This window comes from Bos indicus x Bos taurus, chromosome 28, assembly GCF_003369695.1.
Source record: "Bos indicus x Bos taurus breed Angus x Brahman F1 hybrid chromosome 28, Bos_hybrid_MaternalHap_v2.0, whole genome shotgun sequence".
NCBI lineage: Eukaryota > Metazoa > Chordata > Mammalia > Artiodactyla > Bovidae > Bos > Bos indicus x Bos taurus.
This window is the reverse complement of record NC_040103.1, coordinates 33,534,270-33,550,570: the sequence shown is the minus strand read 5'-3', so window position 1 is coordinate 33,550,570 and position 16,301 is coordinate 33,534,270. Positions and strand designations below refer to the sequence as shown.

Here is a 16,301-nt window from a genome sequence, read left to right as displayed (position 1 = left end):
CTTTATAAAAGACTGTCAGAGTGTTTTCTTTGACAGAAGTGGCTGTATGATTTCATATCCCCACCAGCAGTGTTTGAAAATCCCAGTTTCTCTGCATCCTTGCCAGCATTTGGTGTTGTTACTTTTTTAAAAATTTAGCTATTCTGGTAATGATAGAGAGACTTGGCAGTTGTCTGCAAATACTTGCACATTTGTTGTATAGAAGAGAAATTACAGTTGTACCTTGTGGCCTTAGGGGTAGATCTAGGGTCAGTGGGAGAAATAAAGATCTTAATTTGGTTCACAGAATAATTGTCTGGGGAGAGATTAGATGGGCTTTGCTGTGAAGTAGGGAGCTCCCTCACTGAAGTAGGGAACTCAAACAATCCTCTAGCTACTTAGAGGCTTCCAGCAACCATTTTCTTGAAAGGACTGCATCATCTTCAAAATGTTTTTCAACCCTGAGATGCGAGTAGAAGAGGAAAACTTTATTTTGAATTGGATGGGTATGGAAAAGGTTTTCGGCAACACTTGCTGTTTATTTTGGGACTTCCTGGCTTAGCCCATCTTGGGATTTTTCTTGAGGTCCCCTGTGGTCCTCCTCTGCCCTCTTGCCTCCTTATTGTGAAAGGACCGGAGCATCCAGGCAGCAGTCTCCCTAAGTCAGCCTGTCATCTTATGGGTTCACAGGCCTGGTGGCCTTCCTTTCTGTGTGGTTCATGTATGCTCAGGCCTTCGGGGTAGGGGAAGGGAACCAGGAGGCCAGTCCTGTCGGGAGACTGTAGCACGGCGAACGAGGCCCTGGGTCTGGAGATGGAGCCGGGTCTGTGAGGGTGTCTGCACGTTTCCTAGCTGTGCAGTCTTGCTAGATGTCAGCTTCTCACGTGGTGATCACAGCATGTGCTTGGGAGGGTACCCTGGGGTTAATGAGGTGAGGACCCAGGTGCATTTAGCGTAGAACCCAGTACCTAGGCTGCCCTCAGCAAACGACAGCACTCAGTCCTTGTCTCCATGATCAGCTGCCCCTGCGTCCTTTCCAGCTGCACGGCCAGTGGCCTCATCCTGCTGGAGACAGACAGGAGGCAGTGCTGTGTGTGGTGACAGGTCTGACCCCTACTTCTGTCGTGCTGCAGCTTCTCTCTGTAGCCTCCGCAAAAGCTAAGGACTGCATCTTTCTGTTGCTTCATTTTTAAAATGGGGTGAGAATTCTTTATCTCTCTAGAGGCAGGTTTTGGGGCCTGGTGATGCTTTTCAGTTTTAAAATTCAGATATGATGTTTCTCTGATTTTTTTTTTTTTTTTTTGAACTTGACCATAGGTCAAGTCATTCTCAAAGCATGGTCTGGTGTCCCTGAGGTCCTTGCAGGGAACCAGTGCAGTCAGAACTGTTTTTATGATGATACTAAGATGTCTCTTGCCTTTTGCATGCTCGTGCTCACACAAACTCCACTGTGGAGTGGAGTTTTCTAAAGGTTCTATCCGCGATGCTGCACACATGTGAGACTGTAGCTGACTCTGTTAAGCCAGACCTCAAACATCATCACAAAGATGCAGAGCAGTGCCATTCTTCTCACTGTGTTTTGTGTTTGGTGATGGAAAGGGTAGTTAATTTTTTACCAAAGAAATCTTGTGTGAATATGTAACAAGTTTGGTTATTTTAAAATTAGTAAATATTTAAAAATACTTTTGAAATTTCTAATCTGGTAGATGTTATTAGACATAACCATATAAATAAAACCTCTTTGGAGTCCTCAGTCATTTTTAAGTATAAAGAGGTCCTAGAAGGCGATGGCACCCCACTCCAGTACTCTTGCCTGGAAAATCCCATGGATGGAGGAGCCTGGTGGGCTGCAGTCCATGGGATCGCTAAGAGTCGGACACGACTGAGCGACTTCACTTTCACTTTTCACTTTCATGCATTGGAGAAGGAAATGGCAACCCACTCCAGTGTTCTTGCCTGGAGAATCCCAGGGACGGGGGAGCCTGGTGGGCAGCCGGCTATGGGGTCGCACAGAGTCAGACACAACTGAAGCGACTTAGCAGCAGCAGCAGGATCAAAACATTTAAGAACTTGTAGGTTGAGGCCCTGGGCACTGGGGTCAGGCAAAGGGCACTCTATATGCCATGCTGTCATTTACTAGCGTGGTGACCTGGACCCATTATTTAAGCTTGATAAGGTTTTGTTTCCTGATCTATAAAACAGGAATAATAGCAGTGTCTTTCTTAAGTGGATGGGATGGGATAATGTATGAAAAGCATCTTAGAAACTGCCAGGCATACGTGAGTGCTACTCACGGTTGTCTTTGTGGGGTGGCAAGGCACGGGCAGCAGCAAAGAGCATGTGCTCTGAAATCAGATGGCTGGGCTCTCGTCCGGGGCATCACTTGAGGTTTGTGCACGTTTGAGTCAATTCCTTGACCTTGCTCGGCCTGCCTTCCCACCTGTAAAATGGAGATGGTAATATTCTTATCACTCCAGGGTTGTTGGGAAGATTAAATGAATGCCCGGGACATCTGTGTTGGTTGCTGTTGTGTGGGTTGGTTGTGACGGTTTACATTGAAATCCTTCTTTTCCGAGCCGAGTCTGAGTCTGTTTAGTCTATTCATCCCCTGTCTTGGGTTTGTCAGTCTTACACAGTTCACGTCCCCCTGGGTTGGTTAGAGGCTTTGTTAGTTGTGGGCTTCTCTGGAAGGAGTATTAGGCACATATCCAGAGGAAGCCCCATGTGTCAGAGAGCCAGGTAAGTTAGTGCAAATCAGAAAACAGTCATAGGACTAGAGCTTGTAGAAGTGCCTTCATTTGCAGAGAGGAAGACGTCAAGTCACACAGCTGCACAGAGCTGTAACCAGCCTGTCTTCCAGAACCCCTGGGGGCAAGGGTGAGGATCCAGGGTCTTTGGAGAAGGGTGAGGGAAGGCTCCTCCCACTGTGGAGGAGAACCCCTGCAGGGAGGACGATGCTCATTGGTGGTGGTCCTGGACCCCGCCTTAGAGAACATTCCGGCCCCAGAGTTCTGGTCTGAGCACAGAAATCCTGATGTTATGGTGGTGCTGGTCTTAAAATAACATGCATTTCGAGAGGTAGTAGATTCGGTGGTTGGGGTGCTGACACTGGGTAACGTTGGAGTCTCCTGCCTCAGACCGTGGCCTGCCTTGTTGCCCAGTGTCAAGCTTTCCATCCTCCCTGGCACTCCCAGAAGACGCAAGGTCACACCTGAGTCCCCGTCCCGGGGGAAACTTGGTTTACACGAACAGATCCGCCAACAAGGGTCAGCTGGGGGGCAGTGGTCAGGAGACACTGAGTCAGAGGACGTGTGTCTTGCCCTTTGCACGTTACAGGGCTCCTGGGCACCCAGATACTGTGTTCCCAGGGTGAGTCAGCTTCTGGATCCCATCCATGAGCTGGGGTGACTGCTGTGGGTTTTTCTTACCCCACTGAGGATCCATGAGAGGTAGAGATACTTAAATATACAAGTATATACTTAAATATACAAGTATATATATAAATACATAATATATAAATATACAAGTATATACTTAAATATACAAGAATACCAATACCATGGATTTGTCTCTTTTTCTGGGACATTTGAGTGAGGTGCATTCTTCCTAGAGACAGATTGGGGTCTCACCAGAGGTGCTGGTGGTGTCCACTTTTCCTAAGTAATGGCATATTGCGTGGGGTTTCCTTCTCAGAACATGTCTAGTCCCAGGAATAAGTGATGAGGCCCTGCCGTGGGCTGGGCTGCCAGAGGCCCTGGGACTTCCCTGCACCCCTTGGCCATGGGCAGCTGTCCCTGCACCTGCTCCAGGCTGCACACCTGGGCTGGTGGAGCAGGTCCTCAGACAGTCGGGCAGCTTGGAAGAGGGAGCCATGCAGACTGTCCAGCCCTGATCAGGGAAGAACAGAACACGGCCCGTGGGCCCAGCTTATGAACTGGCTGCCTCTGTTCTCTGCCAGCCTCTCTGGATTGCAACTGTGCCTTCCTTTTCAGGCTGTGTCTTCCACTCTGTTCAGGGCTTAGGCTGGCCTCTTTGCTCAGAGGAAGGTGACAGGTGGTGGTAGCAGAGCAGGCAAAGATGGAAAGATGAGGCTGGGCCATCCTGGAGGAGCCAAAGCCAGGCTGGGGAGAGATAGAGGGACCCCAGAGTCCTCAGCCAGGGCCCCGGGAGTAGATGCTGGAGCCAGTCTGCCTGGGCTCTGGTCCCTGCCTTGCCTCTTGCTCTCTGATTTGGTGGTGTCATCTGGGGAAGAGGGTTGTAACCGGACCCACCTGGGAAGGTGGGTGTGAGGAGTGAAGGCCAGCTGAGAGCCCAGAATGGCACCTGGCTGCTGGTGGGGACTGGGCAAGTTCACTTTGTCACCTTCCTCCTGCAGGCACCACTGGGAAGGCGCCATCCCCACCGCCTGTGCTCAGCGACCGGCAGGTGAATGAGAAGGTGGAGAACCTCTCCATTCAGCTGCGGCTGATGACCCGGGAGAGGAACGAGCTGCGGAAGCGCCTGGCCTTTGCCACCCACGGGACCACCTTTGACAAGAGGTGGGCACCATGCACCTCCCCTGCTAGACAAGGTCACCGCCTTGATGCCATGGCATCCCCCGCCCCTGTCGCCCCGTTGCTGAGCCTTTGACTGATCTGTGCGTCCACACGCATCCGTGTTTCTCTGCACGGGCGCTGCTGTCTCCTGGGTACCCTAGCCTGCTTCACTGTTGAGTAGATCTTTATGCGGTTTGTAGACCTGTTAGTTGTTTCCTGCCACATACATACTTTAAAAAGGGTTGATCCCACCTGACTTTTGTTATTTTGAAGACAATCGTTGACTGCTTCTTTAGTTGGGATTAAGAGGTAGATAGCAAGGAAGGGTTGGGGAGATTCTGGCAGGGTTCTGAGGGAGGCGGGAGCAGGCTCGGTTTAATCTGTTTCCTTTGAAAGCATCAGGGGTATGTGCCTCACCCCAAGGAAGGTTTTTCTGGGTGGCTTCTATGAAGACGTGTGTGTCTCTTGGTCAGGCAGCTTGAGGGTTGGGCGTGAGTGTGTCCTGTCCTTAGCCACTTTCGTGTCACGGAGGCAGAGGAGTGGCTGCACAGAGACTAGCCCTTCTATATGAGGCTGCAGGGGGTTCCAGACTGGCGCTCACACCAGGACCACCCACAAGGGCTTGTTAAAGCACAAATTGCTGACCATTCCTTCCTCCCTCCTGAGGTCTGGGGCTGGCCTGAGAATTTGCATTTCTGACGGATTCCCAGGTGATTACAATGCCTGCAGGTCTGAGAACCCCACTTTGAGAACTCCTGCTCCTGGCTATTTTTCTCAATCTTGGCTGCACATTGGAATCTCTTGAGGGGGTTTAAAAAAAAAAAAAAATTCCTGAGTCTGAGTCCTGCCCTCAGGGATGCTGATGTAATTGGTCTGGGCCTTGGTCTTTCATTATGCACCCAAGATTGAGAATCCCTGCTCTAGGAGAGGAGGAGCTTTGTCACAGGGACTTGGTGGACCAGTGTGCAGGCTGGTCGCGTGGCCTCCTGGAGGCTCCCAGAGATCCAGAGCACCTCCCAGCTCTCCAGGCCCACCCAGGGAGATAAGCGGTCGGGGCCCTCCATCCTGGGGGTTCTGATTCTGTCTGTCTGGTGTGGCTGGGACTCCTGGGCTCAGCAGGGCACCAGGTAGCGGTGGTGGTGGTGTGGAGGTGACCGGTGTTAGGGCACCGCTAGGCTGGAGTGACCTGGGACATGGCTCTTCAGGGAGAGACATCCTTGTCACGGTGATCCCGAGGCCCATGTTCACTGGGCTGTTTGCTGTCTGGGCCAGGCCCTACCACAGGCTGAATCCAGACTACGAGAGGCTGAAGATCCAGTGCGTACGGGCCATGTCGGACCTGCAGAGCCTGCAGAGCCAGCACACCAACGCCCTGAAGAGGTGTGAGGAGGTGGCCAAGGAGACTGACTTCTACCAGTGAGTTCCTGGGGCGCCCAGCTTATGCCCCTTGCCAGTCTTTGTTTCTGGACCCGGAGCCTGGGCTTCTGGTTCTGTCTTTGCTGTCTAGCAAGCAGTGGGCCTTCACCTGGTAGGTTTGTGGTTTGGGACCTCAGTTTTCATACTGCGTCCATGGTCAGCTTCCGAAGCACGGTCGGTAGGAAAGTGGTTGAATGCGTGAGCGAGGCAGATTGCTGGACTTCTGGTCCACAGAGGCCAAGGGGGCATCCTCCCCTTTGTTGTCCTGGGGCCCATCTGAGGACATCTGCTGCCCACCTGCTGACATTGGCCCAGCCCTCAGTACTGAAGGCGCTGGGTCCCTAGCAGGTAGGGGCTTATCTGCTTTCCATGGCCTTCACACATGTGCCAAGTTCATGTCAGGTTGCTAAGAAATGGTTTGGGTCTTACTGGCATGTGGCGGACACCAGGGTTTAAGTGGCCTGTCTGGTGTATTGGGGGTGTTGGGACCTGGTGGAGGAGGAGGCGGTACCTTGGTGGGAGTTGGAGGCTGGCTGGGCTCACAGTGTTGGGGGCATTTCAGCACACTCCACAGCCGGCTCCTGAGCGACCAGACCCAGCTGAAGGATGACGTGGATATGCTGAGGCGGGAGAATGGACAGCTGCTGCGGGAACGCAACCTGCTCCAGCAGTCATGGGAGGACATGAAGCGGCTCCATGAGGAGGACCAGAAGGAAATTGGCGACCTCCGGGCCCAGCAGCAGCAGGTACAACCGGGCTGGGCGGCGGGAGCAGACCAAGGTCAGGCATCCACCCGCTCACAGTCTGATTACCAGCCCCCCTCCACCTACTCATCTGCCCACCTACCCACCTACTGTCTTACCCACCCACCCACTCACCATCCATCCATTCATCTACCTACCCACCCACCTATCACCCGCCATCTATCTATGCGTCTGTCCACTTACCACCTACTTATCCACCACCCACGCATCCGTGTGATTACTTAGCAAGTATTTCTGGTGTCTGCTTTTTGTGAGGAATTGGGCTATCTGTGAGCAAACACTCAACCCTTGTGGTCCTGGACTCTGCAGTCTGATGGAGGATACAAATGTTAATCAAATAACCACACGCACTCTGCATCATTATGAATGTTGCCAGGGCTAACAAGGGGGTGCTCTGTGGTCTGTGTGCTGGGTAACAGAAATTTGACTTAGTCTGAGAGCTTGAGGGTCTGTAGCTTCTTTGTATGGACTTGGTGTGAAATTATAGATGGAGAGAAGCTGGGAAACATTAAATCTCTTTGCAAGTACAAGATGGCACCGTTTCCACCGTGATTTTGGGGCGGGTGTGTGTCCTGCTTCTTTGGCTGCTCTCTGCGTTAGGAGTCAGTTTCTTCCCTTTGCTCGGCTCTTGTTTTACGTTGACAGAGGCGTGAGGAGCAGGCCACTCAGAACACCGTTTGCTATGGGTGGTGTTGGCCAGTGGCCCTTCTCTTGCAGTTTATGGTCTGGAACTGCCTGGGCTGCAGGGCCGTGGCAGGGACTGATGACGCTGTGTCCGTAGATGGTTGGACCTTTTGGGTTGGAAGAAAGTCCCAGGAGGAGGCAGAGAGTCCTCCTAGCACTGCGGCAGAGGTCTGATTTAAGCAGAGCCCTTTCCCCATCAGAAGCATTTATGGTTCCCCAGTTAAAGGAGGACTGTTACGGTTTGACTGACACAAACCTGGTATATAACTGTGTGAACTCACCTGTTAGCACTATGTTTCTTCCATTTGCAGTTAAATTTTTTAAACTGTGAAACTGCTGCTGGCTTACAGAATAGCTGCGAGCACAGTGTAAAGAATTTTTCTCTTTATTCTTAAGTTGCCAGCCTGATGTCCCATCACCCTATAGCATGTAAATGTGTGCTTGTTGCCAGCAAGGATACTCTCCTGTATGACAGTAACCCATCAGGCATTAATGTTGCTACGTACCACCGGCCAGCTGTCAGACCCTGGTCAAGTTCTGCCAGGTGTTGTCTTTTAGTGTCTTTAACAGGAAAAGGAGCTCGTTTGGAATAAAGTGCCGTGTTTACTTGTTGTTTCTCTTTGATCTCCTTCAACCTGCAACAGTTCCCCAGGGTGTGACCTGTGTGACCTTGATGCTTTGGAAGATTACAGGTTAGTTATTTTCTAGGTAGTCTCTTGGTCTGGATTTGTCTGATCCTCATGTTTGGGGCTTCCCAGATGGCTCAGACAGTCAAGCGTCTGCCCTCAATGTGAGAGACCCGGGTTCCATCCCTGGGTCGGGAAGATCCCCTGGAGAAGGCAGTGGCACCCCACTCCAGTACTCTCGCCTGGAAAATCTCATGGACGGAGGAGCCTGGTGGGCTGCAGTCCATGGGGTCGCAAAGAGTTGGACGTGACTGAGTGGCTTCACTTTCTTTCTTTCTTTCATGGTTGGATGAGTTTTTCATCTTAGGCAGGACTTTCACAGGCTGAAGCGGCCTTTTCTTGTTACATCCTGTTGACTGGGACTTGGCTTGATATGACTTATTACTAAGGATGTTCACTTTGATCATTTGACTGAGGTGGTGTCTCTAGGCTTCACCACTGTAGTGATACTTGTTTTCCCTTTACACACCTCTTTCCATACACACACACACACTCTGTCTCTCTCATGGCTTCCTGTTCTGCTCAGTGGGTTGTATATACCCATATGGCCAGTGGAAACACTTCAAGCTTGCTTCTCTATTTGTTTATTCATTCATTCAACTAAGACTGTGTCCAATCTTAGTTGCAGTGCTCGGCTTTTCCCTTATTGTGGCTCACAGGCTTGGTTGCTTGTGACACATGGGATCTTAGTTCTCTCACCCAGGACAAGTCCCCTGCATTGGAAGGCAGATTCTTAACCACTGGGCCACCACGGAAGTCCCTTCTCTGTCTTTTCGACATATCCCCTCATTCTTTGAGCACGTTCTTGTTCTCTGGCACAAGATGTTTCAGGCTTGTTTTATAATTATATTGCTGTAATCCTGGAAATCAGATGTTTATCCTAGGAGTTCACATTCTCTTTAGTGGAGAATAGAAGCAAGGTCTGAATGCTGGGTGTACTTGTGTATTCAGAGCTCCTGGGCTGTACTGGTTTCCAGGACCTTTCAGGGAACAGAGTGGGAATATCTGAGTACATCCGCACCACACACACACACTCACATATATTGCCATGTGTGTCTCTCTCTCTATCTTCCTAATATACCTGTGCCTTCAATATGTAATATGTATTCTGGAAACCATGAGTTCACACTCACATTTCTAGTTCCAGTGCAGAACCACAATATAATAGGGTTCATTCTTGTCTTTTTCCTTTCCATTTTTGTATCTCCTTTTTCCAGCAGTGAGAAATCTGGTTTTGATTCTTCTTAATCTATTTTCTTAGTGGCTCCATGTGTACCTGCTTGCTTTCCCCTCTGCTGCCTCCCTCCCCACACCATTCCCCTGGTCACCCTTTGCTGGGTCTCCATGCGCTTCTGCAGGGCCTCTCCTTGTCTGTACAGGCTCTGATGGCCACTCCTGGGTGCCCCTTGCCCGCTGGAGCCTCCTGGCCTGCTCTGCCTTACCGAATGACTGTTAGATTAAATAGTTCAAAAAGTGGAAGGGCAGTGCTTTCTTCATGTTTTTATTCTTTAATTATAAAATTAATATGCATTTTGTAAATTAAAAAATCGACACAGACATTTAAAAAAGAAAAGAATTCTTCCTGTAGTCTCACTCCACAGAAATAACTAACCATGAGTATATCACCATGAAAAGTTTGAGATTTTTATCTGTACACATGGAATACTTTATATCTTATTAACATATTTGACAAAATGGAATTGCACAGTGCTTTTATTGCTAGCATGTTTTTTTTTTTGCTGAATATGTCATGTGCATCTTTCTTTTTCAGTACAAATTCTACTTCCTTGTTTTTCACTGCTGCAGAGTATTGAGTTACATAAAAGCAGCATAATTGATTTAACCAGTCCCCTATTGACTGACCCTTGGACTATTTTCAGTGTTTTCCTGTTACAAGCTGTGTTGTATTGAAAAATTCGTTTCTATGGTTTATTTTCTTTCTCTGATGTTTGTTGACGCCTTATGTGGAATTAACCCAGCGTGCAGGCTCAGGGCAGGCCCCTAAGCTGGACATACTTGGAGATACTGAGAGCCTTTTCTGTGAGCCCTCTGATTTGTTGTTCAGTTGCTAAGTTGTGTCTGACTCTTTGTGACCCCCTGGACTGCAGCACACCAGGCTTCCTTGTCCTTCACCAACTCCCTGAGTTTGCTCAGATTCATGTCCATTGAGTCAGTGATGCTATCTAATCATCTCATCCTCTGCTGCCCTCTTCTCCTTTTGCCTTCAATCTTCCCTAGCCTCAGGGTCTTTTCCAGTGGCTGTTCCTATCAGGTGGCCAAAGTATTGGAGTTTCAGCCTCAGCATCAGTCCTTCCAATGAACACCCAGGACTGATCTCCTTTAGGATGGACTGGTTGGATCTCCTTGCAGTCCAAGGGACTCTCAGAAGTCTTCTCCAAAATCACAATTCAAAAGCATCAGTTCTTCGGTGCTCAGCCTTCTTCATGGTCCTACTCTCACACCCGTTCATGACCACTGGAAAAACCACAGCGTTGACTATGTGGACCTTTGCTGGCACAGTGATGTCTCTGCTTTTTAATATGCTGTCCAGGTTTGTCATACATTTTCCTCCAAGTGGAAGGAGCAAACGTGTTTTAATTTCTTGGCTGTAGTCACCGACAGAGAGCCTCTGATTAGAGGGGTTGGTTATGTGGCGGCAAGTGTGGGAGTGGGTGGGCCTGGCCCAGCCATGGTAACAGGAGGGTTCCTGGAAGCAGGGAGGTAAGAACAGACCAGGGTAGCAGGAGTCCAGTTGGTGCTCTTCCAGCCCACTCCTCTTCTTTCTTTTCCTATAGCTCTGACCCTTGGGGTGAGGTAGCTGATTACAGTGGTCAGTGAGTGTCCCCAGTTCTCTTCAGCTACACCAGTGCCCCTTAGCAAGTGGCCTAGGGGCCACCTCGGGACCCCGCCAGGAGAGGAAACCCAGCCCCACTGGTGGGGGTCAGGGGTGTATCTTAGCCACCAGGCCACCTGCTCTCCAAGCCCAGGGCCTTAGCCTCTTTACCAGGTCTGAGGTGGGCGTCCGGGCTGTGAAAAGCTCAGGTCTCGGGTAGGCCAGCAGCTGAGGAAGCAGGGTCGAGGGGGCAGCCATAGGTCTCCTCCCTGGGGCAAAGGCCGACCTTGCTGGACAAGGCCGGTTTTGTTGCCCGGATCCTCCCACGCCTTGTTAACTTGAAGAGAGGCCCTTGCGGGGTAAATGGTGCTATTTGACTTGCGTGTTTGCTCGAGGGATTTGTGGGCTCCCTAGCCCTCTGTGTGATTTATCTTAGAGGAAATGAGGCAGCTGGTGGGGAGGGTGCTGTGGGCTTGGGTCCTAGGACCTCTCTCTCTCTAGAAGTGGCGGACAGGTGGCTTTTTGTGTGTGTTTGCATGCATGTGTGTTTTAGGGGTCGGGCATGATGTAGCAGTTCTGTCTCCAAGGGACTGCAGTCAGAATGTGCTATCTGGATGCCCAACTGATTTGGGGCAGAGATGGCCAAGCCTTGGTGGAGGGGGGCAACGTAGGGGATATTTTTGCATCTTCTATCTTGACTACAGTAGTACCTACCTGGTCTCTGGTTAAAAAAGAAAAAAAAAAAACCTTCCATGATAGTGAAGTCACTCAGCCCCGGTGTCACTCCCTGGAGGTGACTAACCTCTCTGAACCCCATGGGATATTTCTATGTGTACATTTTCTGTGTCATACTTAACACACAAAGTTTTGTCTTTATTTTCTTCCACCTGCCTTTTTTTTTTTTTAATTGCAGTATATCATAGGTCTTCTTGTATTTTTTATAAATTTGAAACATCCAACAAGATAGGTTAGCTGTCAGTAATTTATGAACCGCATTCTGTTTGTTGAACATCATAGTAGTCTGCGCTTTTTCCCATTAGGAATAATTTTTTAGTGGGCACCCTTACATACATCCTTGTGTTCCTTTGTGCTTGCTTTTCTAAAGTTTGGTTCTTAGAGGTAGCACTGGAAGGTTCAAAGTAATGTTTTTCTTTAAAAAAAAAAAAAAATTGGTTCTACCAGTTTATTTGGGAAACTTGAGTCTCCAGGAAACTTCCCTCTCTTCCTTTTGGCCCTGTTACCGTTCTTTAAATATACTTTTTTCCCTGGTGATTCATGGAAGTTGACTTCTTTTCCCCGATAACCCAGGAATTGGGTTTCTTAGTCTCCAAAGGGCCTGGCTCTCAGAGAAGCCCAGCGTGTTTCTGACCAGCGTGGAGCAGGATGTGAGTACAGCTGTTCCTGGCCTCCTTGTGGGGAACAACTCAGGCTGTGGCTGTCTTGCTGTGTGAATGGGACCAGGCCCTGGCTTTCTGCCTCCCCTGGGCCACTTCCACCCTCTTCTCACAGGCCGGACGGGAGTCATCTCTAAAGACTGCCGCCTGCCTGAGCTGAGAAGTGTATCAGCTTTTTCACTTCAGAACTCTGGGCCAAATGTAAATATTCTCTCTCAGCCTGCTGTTAGCCTTAGCTGGGAGGCTAAATGTCTAGTTTGATGGTTAGTGTTTGTGCCGAACTGTCTACTAAGAACATAATCTTCTAACCATAAAAAGGAAAAATTCTAGACTGATAGGATAGTCTTTTAAATCCTCTGGTGTTAACTGTGGCTGTGGTTTTCCCCAAATTTCTCCAGAGGCTTTTGAGTACATTAGCACAGGCAGGATTCTCAGCCCCGTTGGTAGAGAAAAGCTGAGAAGTGTTAGGGGCCCCATGAGCCTCTTGAGTATCTGGGTGCTGTCCTGTGGGAAAGGGACTGTTCTTGTGCCTTAAGGGCTCGGACGAGATGTTAGGAGTCGAGGAAGGTAGATTTCAGCTCATAATAAGCAGAACCCTCTTGTGCAGAGCTTTCACCTGTGGAATGGGCAGAGCCTCGGCCGGGACAGTGCTAGGTATCAGCCTGATCTCCCCAGGGTTCCTTCTGATCCCAGAGCCTGTTGCATTAGCAGGCTGGATTGGGCATCAGAAAAGATGCCTGGGCCTGTTCTGTGGTTTTCTGATTGACCCTGTCTCAGTGGGAAATTGTGACCCATTCTGGCAGCGGATTCACTGGTGCTAAGCTGTGCCTGGGTCACCATGCAGACCTGTCCAAGGCCCTTACGGTGGGCATTTGGGGACTATTTCCCAGTGAAGAGAGGCCAAGCCTCAGTGTGCTGTCCAGATTTTGTTATGGACTAGTGCCGGTAGGCTTTGCTGGCCTAATGCTCACAACAAGGTTTTTCTTTGCATCATTTCAAAGCCACCTTTAAAATTAGGTTTTATTTTAATATTGGATAACATAGTTTTTATTTTATTAATTTTTTAACGGAGGTATAATTGACACGTAACAAGGCAATGGCACCCACTCCAGTACTCTTGCCTGGAAAATCCCATGGACAGAGGAGCCTGGTGGGCTGCATGCAGTCCATGGGGTCGCGAAGAGTTGGGCACGACTGAGCGACTTCACTTTCACTTTTCACTTTCATGCATTGGAGAAGGAAATGGCAACCCACTCCAGTATTCTTGCCTGGAGAATCCCAGGGACAGAGGAGCCTGGTGGGCTGCCATGTTGAAGCGACTTAGAAGCAGCAACAGCAACATTGTATTAGTTTCCGGCCTACAACATAATGATTTGATATTTGTATACATTGTGACAAGCTCACCTCTGTAAGTCTAGTTACCATTCATCAACTTATATAGTTAAAATTTTTTCTTGTGATGAGAGCTTAATGAGCTTTGTTTCTTAATGAAGCTTGGAAGGCTGGACAACTATGGGAGTGCATTTGGCTGCTCTACGCAGCGCTGCCACCTCGTGGAAAACTCGGGGAATGGCAGCAATGCCTTTGTTCTGTGGCTCTCACCTGGCTTGGGGATTTTAGAGAATAAAACGTTTGGAGTGATTTTTAATTGGAGTGTTTGAGGTACTGCCCAGAAGACAGGGAAATCTGGTCCAGAAGCTGGATCGTTTCCAGATGTGAGCCTGAAGTCAGGAGAGCTCTCCACTGGCTCTGTGTGTTCTGGGCATGTGTGGGCACATCCTCGTGGGATGCCCTTCGCACCCCTCAGTGGTGGGCTCTGTGTCAGCTGATACCCTTGGGGTCCTCCAGCTCTTGCCTGGACAATTCAGGGGTCCTTGGTTCGTTCTGCACTTGGGGGGCCATTTCTCCTTTGTCTAGTGATTAATGGAAAGGAATAATGTTATCTCCATCTTGCAATATACATAAAAATATATTCTAATATTTTAAATAGTTTAGAGGTTTAAATGTGAAATATAAAACTCCTTTTAGAAAAACTAATGAGAGAGTATATTCATGATCTCAAGGTAGGAAGGAAAGAATTTATTTTAAATTTTAAACTTTGTATTTTGTACTGGGGTATGGAGAAGGCAATGGCAACCCACTCCAGTACTCTTGCCTGGAAAATCCCATGGATAGAGGAGCCCGGTAGGCTGCAGTCCATGGGGTCACTAAGAGTCGGACACGACTGAAGCGACTTAGCAGCAGCAGCAGCAGCAGCATAGCCAATTAATAATGTGACGGTTTCAGGGCTTCCCAGGTTGTCGTGAACAGCAAAGGGACTCAGCCATACATACACATGCATCCATTCTCCCTAAACTCACTTCCAATCCAGGCTGCCACATAACATTGAGCAGAGTTCTCTGTGCTATACAGTAGATCCTTGTTGGTTATGTATTTTAAATATAGCAGTGTGTACCTGTCTAACTCAAGTTCCCTAACTAACTATCGCTTCCCCCCGGCAACCATAAGTTCATTCTCTAAGTCTGTGAGTCTCATTTTCTTTCATAAATAAGTTCCTTTGTATCATTACTTTTTGTGTTCCACGTATAAGGGATATCGTATGATGTTTCTCCTTCTCTGTCTGACTTACTTCACTCAGTGTGACAGTCACTAGGTCCATCCATGGTGCTGCAAAGGGCACTATTTCATTACTTATAATACCTGAATAATATTCCATTGCGTATATATATATACTATGCTATGCTATGCTAAGTCGCTTCAGTCGTGTCCGACTCTGTGCGACCCCAGAGACGGCAGCCCACCAGGCTCCCCCGTCCCTGGGATTCTCCAGGCAAGAACACTGGAGAGGGTTGCCATTTTCTTCTCCAATGCATGAAAGTGAGAAGAGAAAGTGAAGTCGCTCAGTCGTGTCCGACTCTTAGCGACCCCATGAACTGCAGCCCACCCGGCTCCTCCATCCATGGGATTTTCCAGGCAAGAGTGCTGGAGTGGGGTGCCATTGCCTACATCTTCTTTATCCATGGAAGGAAAGAATTTCTTAAATAAAACAACCAAAGCACAAACCGTAAAGGAAATGATTGGTCAGTTTTATCACATTAAAATGTGAAATTTTAGAAACAAGGGACACTAAGAAAATTTAAAAGCTATATATTGGGAAAAGATAACTTGTAATGAATATAACTGAAAGAGGATTAGTACCTGGGATTTAAAAGTCCCACAGAAAATCCCATGGACAGAAGAGCCTGGAAGGCTGCAGTCCATGGGGTCGCTGAGGGTCGTACACGACTGATCGACTTCACTTTCACTTTTCACTTTCATGCATTGGAGAAGGAAATGGCAACCCACTCCAGTGTTCTTGCCTGGAAAATCCCATGGATGGAGGAGCCTGGTAGGCTGAGTCCATGGGGTCGCTGAGGGTCGGACACGACTGAGCGACTTCACTTTCTCTTTTCACTTTTATGCATTGGAGAAGGAAATGGCAACCCACTCCAGTGTTCTTGCCTGGAGAATCCCAGGGATGGGGAGCCTGGTGGGCTGCCGTCTCAGGGGTCGCATAGAGTCGGACACGACTGAAGTGACTTAGCAGCACAGAAAGAAAGAAGGTGGGGAGGGAGGGGCAGGAGGGGAAGGAAAATAAAGGATATGAACAAGAAATTTATGGGACAGAAAATGTGTATAGTCAATAAATGTAAGGTAAACATAAGGAGAGCGCTGCCCTTTCTAGTAATCAGGAAAGCAAGTTGTTTTTTGTTTTTTTTTTAAGACATGTTTTGGTCCATGTGATAGGCATTACTTCAGAAATCTGACTATTTTCATGGTTCCAAGAGGTGGAAACATCCCAAGTGCCCTTAGACTAATGAGTGGACAGATGAAAGGTGGTACACATATGCGATGGAGTGGTGTTCATCTTTTAAAAGGAAGGGAATCCTGTCATGTGATGCAGCCTGGATGAGCCTTGAGAACGTTATGCTAAATGAAAGAAGTCAGTTACAAAGATATCAGTAACGTGT

The 16,301-nt window shown here is 48.7% G+C and overlaps 1 protein-coding gene across 8 annotated transcripts in view; it reads left to right on the top strand.

Annotated features, from left to right (window-relative positions):
* The window catches only part of DLG5 (discs large MAGUK scaffold protein 5), a 123,205-nt gene that overhangs the window by 57,854 nt on the left and 49,050 nt on the right, over positions 1 to 16,301 (top strand). For all 8 annotated transcript variants that reach the window (XM_027530836.1, XM_027530831.1, XM_027530832.1 and 5 more), the window contains 3 exons: positions 4,355 to 4,517; positions 5,787 to 5,930; positions 6,493 to 6,676. In XM_027530836.1, coding sequence (XP_027386637.1) covers positions 4,355 to 4,517; positions 5,787 to 5,930; positions 6,493 to 6,676 — 491 coding nt within the window. The remainder of the gene's footprint in view (positions 1 to 4,354; positions 4,518 to 5,786; positions 5,931 to 6,492; positions 6,677 to 16,301) is intronic.